This window comes from Natrix helvetica (genome assembly GCF_964273705.1).
Source record: "Natrix helvetica genome assembly, chromosome: 4".
NCBI lineage: Eukaryota > Metazoa > Chordata > Lepidosauria > Squamata > Natricidae > Natrix > Natrix helvetica.
Genome location: NC_138550.1, coordinates 169203438 through 169215959, shown reverse-complemented (window position 1 = coordinate 169215959; position 12522 = coordinate 169203438). Strand labels below are relative to the sequence as shown.

General features: G+C 43.1%; 1 protein-coding gene across 1 annotated transcript; it reads right to left on the bottom strand.

Moving 5' to 3' along the window:
• Positions 1 to 3952: 3952 nt before the first annotated feature.
• LOC309392220 (protein THEM6-like) lies at positions 3953 to 10856 on the bottom strand (the record flags this gene model as incomplete). Its single annotated transcript, XM_081953239.1, has 2 exons — positions 3953 to 6684; positions 10335 to 10856. 2 exons carry the CDS (start codon positions 10854 to 10856, stop codon positions 6577 to 6579), a joined length of 630 nt encoding a protein of 209 aa, XP_081809365.1. The 3' UTR covers positions 3953 to 6576.
• Between the last annotated feature and the right edge of the window lie 1666 nt (positions 10857 to 12522).

Below are 12522 nucleotides of genomic sequence, written 5' to 3'. Positions count from 1 at the left end.
AATGGTGTAGGGTCTCCTACTAGGGTGGATGGGGGGTGGAGTAGATGACCTGCAAGGTCCCTTCTAACTCTGTTATTCTGTTTTGTTCTGTTCTGTTCTGAATACTGCATCCAGTTTTGGTTGCCAAGATATAAAAATTAGATGGAGATTCTGGAAAGAGTGCAGAGAAGAGCAACAGAGATGATCAGGGGGCTGGAGGCTAAAACATAAGAAGAACAGTTAGTTACATGAACTGGGCATAGCTAGTCTAGTAAAGAGAAGGACCAGGGGAGACATGATAGCAGTGTTCCAATATCTAAGGGGCAGTCACAAAAAAGAATGATTCAACTTATTCTCCAAAGCACATGAAGGCAGAACAAGAAGCAATGGGTGGAAACTAATCCAGGAGAGAAGCAAACTAGAACTAAGGAGAAATTTCCTGGCAACAAGAACAATTAATTAGTGTAACGGCTTGCCTCCAGAAGTTGTAAGTGTTCCAACACTGGAGGTTTTTAAGAAGAGACTGGACAACTGTTTGTCTGAAATGATATAAGGTTTCCTGCTTGAGCAGGGGATTGGACTAGAAGACCTCCAACGTCCCTTACAACTCTGTTGCACTGTTATTCGGCCCCTTCAGATCTTCCAACCAAATGTTCTCAACCTCATGGCAATCAAGTCCATCCCCTTGATGGCTAAACACCTCCTTCTTCTTCTCTCTTTCCACTTCCTTCCAGCATGGCTTTCTTCAAAAGTTGGGTCTTTGCATAATCCAGGAGTGTCCAAACTTGGCAACTTTAAGACTTGTGGACTTCAACTCCCAGAATTCCCCAGCCAGCAGAGCTCTGCTGGCTGGGGAATTCTGGGAGTTGAAGTCCACAAGTCTTAAAGTTGCCAAGTTTGGACACCCCTGGCATAATCGGTCCAAAGCACAATTGCCTGAGTATAAGTAGTACCCTTGACTTTCTACCATTTGTTTAACAATAAATTAAAGTTGCAATACTGCCGATGAAAGTGATTTAGGACTGTGCTCCCATGACCATCACAGCATCCCTATGTTCACACAATCAAAATTCAGGTGTTTGACAACCCTTATATATTTAAGATGGTTTCAGCATCCCAGAGTCACATGACCAACCTCTGCGACCTTCTCAGCCACCTATCAAGCTTATTGAAAGCAATTCAATGGGGGGGGGGGGGGGGGAGAACAGATTTATTTAATGATTGAACAACTGTTCTGACTGAGGCTTCCGGAGAGTCTGAAGCAAACTCCGTGTCCCAACAAAAGAAACCCTTTTATTAATTTGCTGTGAATTCTGCTCATCCCTTTCAAGGGAGGATTTACAGTCACAGACCTTATCTGGCTTGGAGAGCTGACAGCTGATATGTGCGAAACTTGGCAAGGAGTCTCAGAGAGTCACTAACCAATTAAGCGAACTAATTGTCTCCTGCAAACTCCACTCCCCTTCCGCTCCTCTTTTATTTCCTCTGGGAGGGGCCATTCATCGTCCACCTGTGGCCTTACTCCCAAGTCGACCCCTGTTCTTTAGCTGTTCCCTTCGTCTGGCAACTCTGCGCATGCGCACACTGGAAACAGGCTCCAGCTGTTTGTCTGCCTCACTGACATCTGACTCTGAAGGCAGCTGATAACTGGCATAGGGCTCCATGGGTTTTTCTTCTGAGGAGAGGCCACCTGTCAGGCCTGCAGTTATATCCCTTTTAGGATTTTTGGCCTGCCACACTCTCTATTATTTCATTCTGCTGTTTCATTAGTGTACTAATTGGGAGGGGGAATAGAAAGGTGTAGAATTGTGGAATGTGTTGTTGTCATTCTTTTCTAGAACCTCAAGGTCATCTTTTGTCTCTGCATCTCTGCATCTGACCGGAACTAGATGGGTGGAAATGCCAGTGTGGGCGAAGAGGATTGGACCATGTGATGGATTTATGGGTGTGGGGATAAGATCATGAACTTTCAACTGGGTGGAATCCCAGGAAGCTTTTACATTTGGGATTCCACCGATGTGCCAACATGTCTGTCTTATTAAATTGGAACTTTAAGGATAGCTCTGCCTTGGACTCTGATTTAATTCTGGATGATATTTGGAATGCTGATAGTGAGTGCTTATCAGCCTTATCCTGAAAGATAAGCAGACTTGGCAGACTTCTGTTGGACACTTTACAAACTATTTGGGACTCATTACGGTCTGTGAATGAATATAATTCGCAGCCATATAGATGAAAAGAGGGTTTTGGGGACTAATTGTGTGCTTTTTACTGTCTCAGGAAGCCAAGGTCAGAACAGTTCACTCAGACGTTTGTAGAAGCGCAGCTGTGATTACCACAATCACGGGCTGCTCTTTCGTTGTTTCCTTCGCCATCTTCAATTCAGGCATCTTTTAGAAGTGCCAACTCTGTCTTTGGAAAGGAACTACATTCTACCAGGAAATCAGAGGGCTTCATATCTGCAGAATGATGATCTCTGAAACTGCAAGAAAATTGGAAAACCTGGCCTTGTTTTGCAGAACTGGTTGTTCGACATCGTTGTGATAGACAAAGTCGCTGCCTCGTGTGTTCCTCAGTCAAGCACTTTACACATTGGACACAGAACCACTTTGTTTTCAGCCACAATACACCACAGATCATTGGGCCAAACAAAGGTGGTATTTGCCGGTTCGCCAAACTACTCAAAATTTCCACTACCGGTTCGCCCGAACCAGTCCAAACCATCTGAATACCACCTCTGGATGCTACCTAGTTGGGAAATAAAATCTGCAAGAAAACAAACAAGCTCAGAGAGCATCAAATACTCCACAGTCGTTGTCGTCCTCCTCCTCCTCCTCCTCCTCCTCCTCCTCCTCCTCCTCCTCCTCCTCCTCCTCCTCCTCCTCTCCTAACTCCATCCTCTTTGAGCACTGGTGATGTTACCTAGTTGGGTAATGAAACATCTGCAAGAAAACAAGCAAGCTCAGAGACCACCGAGGACCCCTCTGGTCAACCCCGAGCTACAAATATTCTTCCTCATTAGCATTGTAAACTATGCTTGGCAGGTCCTTTTGGGGAGATAGGCAGAACCACCGGTTTAGCCATCTCTGAAAAGCTGATTCCGATGAATTAAACTTTGGAAGTGTTCTCAACTTAAGCCTGATCGGCTTTAAGAGCTTCTCTGGAGGATTTTTAGCTCAATGATTCAGAACACCTGACCTAGAGGCACTATCCTTCAATCTCGGTGGAATTAGAGAGGCACACTCTGGAGTTTAACCAGCTCATCAGATGCTTTAGGTTATTGTTTCTCAAATTTGGTGACTTGAAGAGGTGTGGACTTCAACTCCTTCACAGAATTCTGGGAATAACTGATTAACAGAGTTGGAAGGGACCTTGGAGGTTTTCTAGTCCAACCCCCTGCTCAGGCAGGAAACCCTACACCACTTCAGACAAATGGTTGTCCAATCTCTTTTTCAAAACTTCCAGTGTTGGAGCATTTACAACTTCTGGAGGGAAGTTATTCCACTGGTTCATTGATCTAGGATTAGTTCTAAGTTGCTTCTCTCCTTGATTGGTTTCCATCCATTGCTTCTTGTCCTGCCCTCAGGTGCCTTGGAGAATAGCTTGACTCCCTCTTCTTTGTGGCAACCCCTGAGATATTGGAACACTGCTATCATGTCTCCCCTAGTCCTTCTTTCTCTTAAGCTAAACATACCCAGTTCCTGCAACCGTTCTTCATAGGTTTTAGCCTCCAGTCCCCTAATCATCTTGGTTGCTCTTCTCTGCACTCTTTCTAGAGTCTCCACATCTTTTTTACACCATGGCAACCAAAACTGGCTGCAGGATTCCAAGTTATCTTACCAAGTCTTTGTAAAGCAGTATTAATACTTCATGTGATCTTGATTCTATCCCTCTATTAGTGCAGCCTAGAACTGTGTTGGCTTTTTTGGCTGCTGCCACACACTGCTGACCTCATATTTAAGTGATTGCTTTATTTTATTTATTTTGTCAAACATGTACAAGATAACAGGTAGAGATATAAACATGGACATGAACAAAGGAAATGAGTACAAATGAATGGGGACAGAAGGACAGGGACGGTAGACACACTGGTGCGCTTATCCAGGCCCCCTTTACGGACCTCTTAGGAATGGGGTGAGGGGAAAAAATAGGAAAGCAATAAAGAAGAGAAAAAAAAGACTAAGAAATTAAAACACAAGTACTAAACCAGAGAATGAATAAAAGGTAGAAGTACAAAATAGACTGTTGACAAAAATAACAGGAATTAAAAGAATATAAGATGATTATAGGTGATATATGAAAATATGTATATATATGCATATGCATATGTATATGTATACAGATATAGATATAGATATAGATATGGGTATATAAGATTTATATGTACAGATAAAAGGAACACAACATACATGTAAAAGAAGTATAACGTGTTGCAAAGATGTTATGTTTGTACTAACAAAACAAAAGAAAAGAAAATTAAATTTTAAAAAAAGGAATGGGGTGAGGTCCACGGTAGACAGTTGAAGGTTGAAGCTGTGAGGGTTAGAGAGGATGTAACCACGGAATCAGTAGATTATTCACTAGTACCTTTAAGATCCCTCTCCCAGTTACAACTATTCAGTCAGGAGCCACCTATTCTCTACTTGTGCATTTGGTTTTTTCTTGCCTAAATGTGGAACCTTACATTTTTCACCATTGAATCTCATTTTGTTAAATATAGAGCCCAATTTTCAAATCTGTCCAGATCCTCCTGTATCTTGCGGTCTAGCGTCAAATGATGCTTCCGCAAGCCTCCGCATACCGCCTGCAACCCACCACTGCTCCGGAGCCTCCGGAGTCTGACCTCAGCGAGGGAGAAGAACGGTGTGAACTTTTGCAGGAAGCAATTTTGTTCATTCTGGTCAGTTCAAACTCTGAGAAGCTCCATTTGACTTTGTGCTCCGTTTGGCCTTGCAAAACTAATGGGCAATTAGGTCTCTGACAGCGTTTCAAGGGAGATAAAGGTGAGCACTTATCAGCATTACCTTGAAAGACTGTGGCAGACCTCTGTCGGACTCTTTACAAACTATTTGTGACTCATTACGGGCTGTGAATGAACATAATTCACGGCTATTTAAATAAAAAGAGGGTTTTTTTGGAACAAGCGTGTGATTTTTATGGTCCCAGGAAGCCTAGGTCAGAACAGACAATCAGATTCCAGATGAAAGAGAAAAAACACCACAGTGAAATTTTAGATGGCTTTTTAGATGTTATTTGGGGTGTGTTGATGGCTGGCTTTTAAGTTGTTGGCTGTCATTCGCTTGTGTTGCTCAGCCTTCGCCTTCTTGATAGGCTGATGGTAAATCAGCAGTCCTGTTGACCATTGAGGGGTCATTTCCCCAAGTTTCTCTCACTTAATGTGGGTCCTGGTTCATTGCAGTATAAGGCTACCAATGATTCATCTGACCACTCGAGGACTCATTGGTAGCCTCACACTACAATGAACAAGACATTCAATTTTGCTAAGATTGTTGCACGAGCCGTCACAAAAACAGACAGGGAAGTGATTGAATGGGCCCATCGTCGGTCAACAGGAGGGCTGATTCAGCACCAGCCTATCAAGTACTTAGAAGGTAAAGGCTGGGTAACACAAGCAAATGACAGCGAACGACTTAAAAGCTGGCCATCAACACACCCCAATCAACATCTAAAAAGCCACTTACAACGGGCACTATAAATATACAAAGAGAACAGCACACACTCTGCTAGCAAGAAGTTCCCCGAAGATGAAATGGAAGCAGTATGCTCCGTCCCATAATTGGGTAGACCAGGTTGCCCTAATAGACTGGAGAGAAAAAAAACATTTTCCCTGAAGATGGGCTTCAGCAGGAATCAGGAAGCTCAGGAGACAAAACCTCTGGCCCCAATTTGCTGACCCAGATTGGATCCTGCACCATTAATCCCACTCTCCCAACGAGGCCTAAAACTCAACTGCTCTAACAAAGACAGTTCAAGGTGATTGCTTGAAAAAGCACGCCAACCGACTGCCTCTGCAGGAAATATTGCCAACAGCTCCGATTGCGGAACTGTGTTGCACAAACTCCGATTCAAGTTTCCATTGAATTCAAATTCAAACCACAATTTTGCACAACTTGCCCTCCTATGAAACTGGAGTTTGGAAACACAGTAAAGATGAAGACTTTATCCTAGAAATAATGTGGACGCCGACTGACCAAATAAGATGGCTCTGCCCTCTCCTAATGCAATTCGATCTCCTACTGGTATCAGAACTAAAGTTTTATCAGGCTTCCATTCATTAGGGCTGATCCTGCTGTCATTTCAGTCCACAGAACATGGCAGCATCTGGTAGAAACCATGATGACAACGTCCGTCTTGATGTCCCTTCTCAAGTGATGTGAATTATATGGTTGGTGTCAGCCTTTGCATAATGAAATTGTGATGCACATAGGGCCACTTGATTCTCCTACACCCCTAACCCCCAGGATACTCATGACAGCAAAAAATATAGTTATAAACAATGTCTCTTTGGCTTTATCCAGAAGAACAGGTGGCCCAGACATTTCCAAAGATGACTCATCGGCAGATCTGAAGGACCTTCTACTTGCTTTTGCTATTGTTCTCAGCCTCATACTTTATTCTTTCTCTGTTGATTTGGTTACTTTTCAGCCAGCACTGGACATCTTCGGGGAGTTCAGGAGATTCCACCTGCAATTAAATTATGCAATTAAATCATACAAATTAAATGGCAAAGGAGGCCGGAGAACATAAACAGGTGGCATGCAGAATTTGAGTCCAACTGTCTCTCACTATTTAGGGAAACATCCATGAAAAAATGAACAAAATGAAATTCAATGGTGAAAAGAGTAAGATTCTACATCTAGGCAAGAAAAACGAAATGCACAGGTACAGTATAGGTGGTACATTGCTCAATAGTAGTAACTGTGAGAGGGATCTTGGAGTCCTAGTGGACAACCATTTAAATATGAGCCAGCAGTGTGCAGCAGCTGCCAAAAAAGCCAACACAGTTCTAGGCTGCATAAATAGAGGGATAGAATCAAGATCACGTGAAGGGTTAATACCACTTTATAATGCCTTGGTAAGGCCACACTTGGAATACTGCATTCAATTTTGGTCGCCATGATGTAAAAAGGATGTGGAGACTCTAGAAAGAGTGCAGAGAAGAGCAACAAAGATGATTAGGGGACTGGAGACTAAAACATATGAGGAACGGTTGCAAGAAATGTGTCTGTGTTAAACTATGTCTAGTTTAATGAAAAGAAGGACCAGGGGTGACATGATAGCAGTCTTCCAATATCTCAGGGGTTGCCACAAAGAAGAGGGAGTCAAACTATTCTCCAAAGCAGCCAAGGGTAGAACAAGAAGCAATGGGTGGAAACTAATCAAGGAGAGAAGCAACTTAGAACTGAGGAGAAATTTCCTGACAGTGAGAACAATTAATCAGTGGAACAGCTTGCCTCCAGAAGTTGTGAATGCCCCAACACTGGAAGCCTTTAAGAAGATGTTGGATAGCTATTTGTCTGAAGCGGTATAGGGTTTCCTGCCTAGGCAGGGGGTTAGACTAGAAGACCTCCAAGGTACCTTCCAACTCTGTTATTCTATTCTATTCTATTCTATTCTATTCTATTCTATTCTATTCAAATTCCATTCCATTCCATTCCATAGAATTAACTGCTACTTTATGTTCGTTCTGGTGATAGCTTTTCTTTCTGTTCATTGTACTGATGGGTCATTTTCCATAGAGCCATTTGCCATAAAAATGCCAGATTATGGCATGAACTCAGAAGGAAGGGAGAAGATGCATATTTGCAGGGGCTGCATAACAAAGATAACGGAATGGACAGGTGTGGGACCCCTTTCAATGTAGAAAAGAAGAGGTGACTGTCAGGCATATCACACAAGACATACGTCAAGACTCAACTGCTTTGCTTCTTACAAACCTTAACGCTTTTCAACTTGTCAATGAACTCTGGGGAGGGAGGGAAGAGGGAAACAGAATGCTGAGAGTGTGTGTGTGAATTGTGAGAGCCTGGCAACCATCAAGGTCATCACTGCAGGTGCTGGAGAAAGAGGACATTTCCCATAACAAAAGGATGTCTCATAAATGGACAATGTGGTCACCCAGGGGTGGGGAGAAAGGGAAGTTATTGTTTAATTAAGCAAACATTTGCACGGGAAAACCAGAGCTGGTTTTGATTCCTCCATACCAAAATGATGTATCCAATAATGTTTTACTTTTGGGAAATCAAAGCTCCTGAGAGCGTTTCCACATTTTGGGTTCGCTAGTCACACAGTTGACACATATTGCTAAGATAAGGAATGGGGCTAAGACAGAGCCAATAGAAGACAAAAATCTCCTGGGATGACTACTAGTTAACTTTTAGGAATAGGGTTGAATCAAGGAGAGAAGCAACCTAGAACTAAGGAGAAATTTCCTGACAGTGAGAACAATTAATCAGTGGAACAGAAGTTGCCTCCAGAAGTTGTGAATTCTCCATCACTGGAAGTTTTTAAGTAGAACTTGGACAAACATTTGTGTGAAGTGGTATGAGTTTCCTGCCTAAGTAGGGGGTTGGACTAGAAGATCTCCAAGGTCTCTTTCACCTCTTCTCTTCTCTTCTCTTCTCTTCTCTTCTCTTCTCTTCTCTTCTCTTCTCTTCTTTTACCCTAACCCTAACCCTAACCCTAACCCTTCCATGCTACTCTACTCTACTCTACTCTACTCTACTCTACTCTACTCTACTCTACTCTACTCTACTCTACCCTACCCTACCCTACCCTACCCTACCCTACTCTACCCTATCTACCCTACCCTATTCTATTCTACTCCATGGATATTGTTTGGAAGGACAGAAGCCAAGTAGAGGCATTTATAAACAGTTTTTATCACTCCCTTTCACTATAGAGAGATTACGTATTGGATTGGTAATCAACCACCAAGTTCCTAATATAGTTAGTCCTCAACCCTTTGACTGCAACCCAGTTCAAAGTTATGATGGACCCAAAAAAGTGGACTTAGATGACCCATATACAAATTTCTATGTGGTAACCCCTTCCTGTGGTCACGTGACCTCACTTTGAGAGCTCAGCAATACAACCACGTTTATGGCCATTTGCACCACATGTTGATGTGACCACATAGTATGGGCCCACTTAACAACTGTGGCATTGGCTTAATGACCATTGGAAAAAAGGTTCACCGACCTTTTTTACAACTTACGAGCGTAATGGGCAGGCTCTGTTATGGTTGCAACCTGATGCCTCCTTTTACAACATTCTAAGATTTAAATACAGAATATGGTTTAAAACTACCAAAGGGGGGGAGGAGGAGGAGGAGGAGGAGAAGGAAGAAGAAGAGGAAGAAGAAGAAGAAGAAGAAGAAGAAGAAGAAGAAGAAGAAGAAGAAGAAGAAGAAGAAGAGGAGGAGGAGGAGGAGGAGGAGGAGGAGGAGGAGGAGGAGGAGGAGGAGGAGGAAGAAGAAGAAGAAGAAGAAGAAGAAGAAGAAGAAGAAGAAGAAGAAGAAGAAGAAGAGATCTATCATTTGTCCATTTGCTTCACTGTCTCTATTGATCTATCATCTATCCATACATCTGTCTGTCTATCCACCTGTCTGTCTATTTATCTATCAACTATCAATCATCTATGTATCTATCTATCCATCTGCATTGTCTGTCATCTCTGTCTGTCTGTCTATATTTATCCATTTACAGTGCTTTACAGCTCCCTCTAAGAGGTTTGCAGTGTCAGCCTATTGCCCCCAACAATCTGGGTCCTCATTTTACCCACCTCGGAAGGATGGAAGGCTGAGCTGGTGGGATTCGAACTGCCGAACTGCAGCTAGCAGTCAGCTGCACTCAGCAGTCAGTAGCCTGCAGTACTTCACTTTAACCACTGCACTACCACGGTTCTTATAAGCAGAATAACAGAGTGGAAAGGGTCCTTGGAGGTCTCCTAGCCCAAACCCCCTGCTTGAGCAGAAGACCCTATACCCTTTCAGACAAATGGTGGTCTAATCTCTTCTTAAACACCTCCAGTGTTGGAGCACTCACAACTTCTGGAGGCAGGCCGTTCCACTGATCAATTATTCTAATGATCAGGAAACTCCTCCTTTAAGTTCTAAGTTGGCTCCCTTCTTGAAGCTCTTGGAAGCAGCTCCAAAACTTGGTCTCGTGGCTGAGCAGAATCTGTACCGCTTTTTATTTCTGCCCTGGAACATATCCACCATTTAGGAAGTGGGAGGAACTCTTGGCTCTTGACCCTGGCTGAATTTTGTGCAAGGGGATGGCCTGCATGACGTGTCCACTTACACCCTTTTTCGATAAGTTTGGAAGCCTTACCTTCTTCCCATACAGAATCTGGACGACTTCGCTTGGAGACATGCCGGTCAGATGATGCTGAACCAACCCAATGGCACAGACAAACCTATTTCGGCAACTGATGAATTGTTGCTCCAGGTAAAACGACTGGTCGTCCCAGCCTAACATGCGTGTCCGGATGGCAAAGCGTTCCCACAGTTTCAAAGACCGTCGGAAGCGCCAAGAGGAAGCGGTCATCATGGTGCAATGCTTATGGTTCCAGATGGTTTGCATGAGGCCACAGCGGAACATGTACAAATAACGGCCGAGATCAGCTTCCCGAGCGTAGCGCGCATTATTCATGTGCCCCAGAGAATCCAGATCGGCAGGCAAGACCCAGCTGTACCTTATGCCTTCATCCAACACTTTTGCTTGGGGGCCTGCAAATCTCCAAAAAACGAACAAGTAGGCGTTGAAGAGTAGATACCAAACATCTAGGAAGGCGAAGGCGATGGTGGCAACAAGAAATAAAAGTGTGAATAATGTCGGCACCGACACTAACATATTGAAATATCAGTGATCTGCCTGGAGTATAGGGAGATGTAATTCAGATCTTGAGTTGGAGCTGCAAGCTGAAGGTTCACGAAGGAGAGGAGTCCCACAGAGAGTTGCTTCTCTCTGCTTCTGCTTCTTCTCCGGCTTGGTCTTGCCCTTCTTCTGCCTGAAGTGACCTCTGCATGCTTCTTCTGAGAGCTTTTTGACTCTTCAGTGGACCTCCTGTAGAACTCCGCCCACTGCTTCAACGCTTCTTTGATGAAGCAAGAAGTTGCCCTGATTGGCTTAAGCCAATGAAGGATTGTAACATCTAATTGCAACTGATAATTAATGGGTGGAAGGGAAGGCTACAAAGAACAGTTTCTTCGGTTCTGCTTATCTCAGAGAACACAGAATCACAGGGCTGGAAGAGGTCTTCTCATCCTACCTCTCATCAGGTAAGGAGACCTTGTAACATCCCGGTCAAATGGTTATCCAGTCTAGTTTTGAAAACTTTCAATGATGGACATCCCAAAGGTGCTTTTTCAGGAAGCATCTGGACTTTCTTGTTTTTTTCTTTTCTTTTGAAGACATCTCGCTTCTCATTCAAGAAATCAGGTTTAATAGCAGTAACTGTGAGAGGGATCTTGGAGTCTTAGGGGACAATCAATTAAATATGAGTGGACTACCAGTTAAACATGAGTCAGCCCAAAAAGCCAACACAATCCTAAATTGCATTAACAGAGGGATACAATCAAGTGAGGTACTCATACTGCCATATAAAGCCTTAGTAAAGCCACACCTAGAGTACTGCATTCAGTTTTGGTCACCACACTACAAAAAAGATGTTGAGACTCTAGAAAAAGTGCAGAGAAGAGCAACCAGGATGATTAGGGGACCGGAGGCTAAAACATAGGAGCTGGGCCTGGCTAGTCTAGTGAAGAGGAGGAGACACGAGAGCAGTCTTCCAATATTTGAGGGGCTGCCACAGAGAGGAAGGGATCAAGCTATTATCCAAAGCACCTGAAGGACAGATAAGAACCAATGGATGGAAACTAACCAAGGAGAGATTCAACCTGGAAATAAGAAGAAATTTTCTGACAATGAGAGCAATCAACCAGTGGAACAGAAGTTACCTTCAGAAATTGTGGGAGCTTCATCCCTGGAGGTTTTCAAGAAGAGACTGGAATGTCATTTGTTAGAAATTGTGTAGGGTCTCCTGCTTGGGCAGGGGTTGGACTAGATGACCTACAAGGTCCCTTCCAACTGAAAAATGATCCTGTCAGAGGCTGAAGAAGCTTCTTAGATGAGAAGCAAAATGTCTTCAAAATAGAATAGAATAGAATGGAATAGGAAATAGAATAGAATGTAATTCTTTATTGGCCCATTGTGATTGGACACACAAGGAATTTATCTTTGGTGCATATACTCTCAGTGTACATGAAGAGAATAAAATATATTAATCAAGAATAAAAAGATATAACAGTGATAGTCGAGGTTACTAATAAGCTGTCAAATCGTACTAGTAAACAAATAAAACAATATACATTGAAAGGTACAAGCAACATGGTTATAGTCATAAGTGGGAAGAGATAGGTACTAGGAAGGAAGAGAAGAAGGATAGTAATACAGTCTTAAGTAGATAATTTAATAGTGTTGTAGATATTAGTTATTTAGTACAGTGATGGCATTCGGG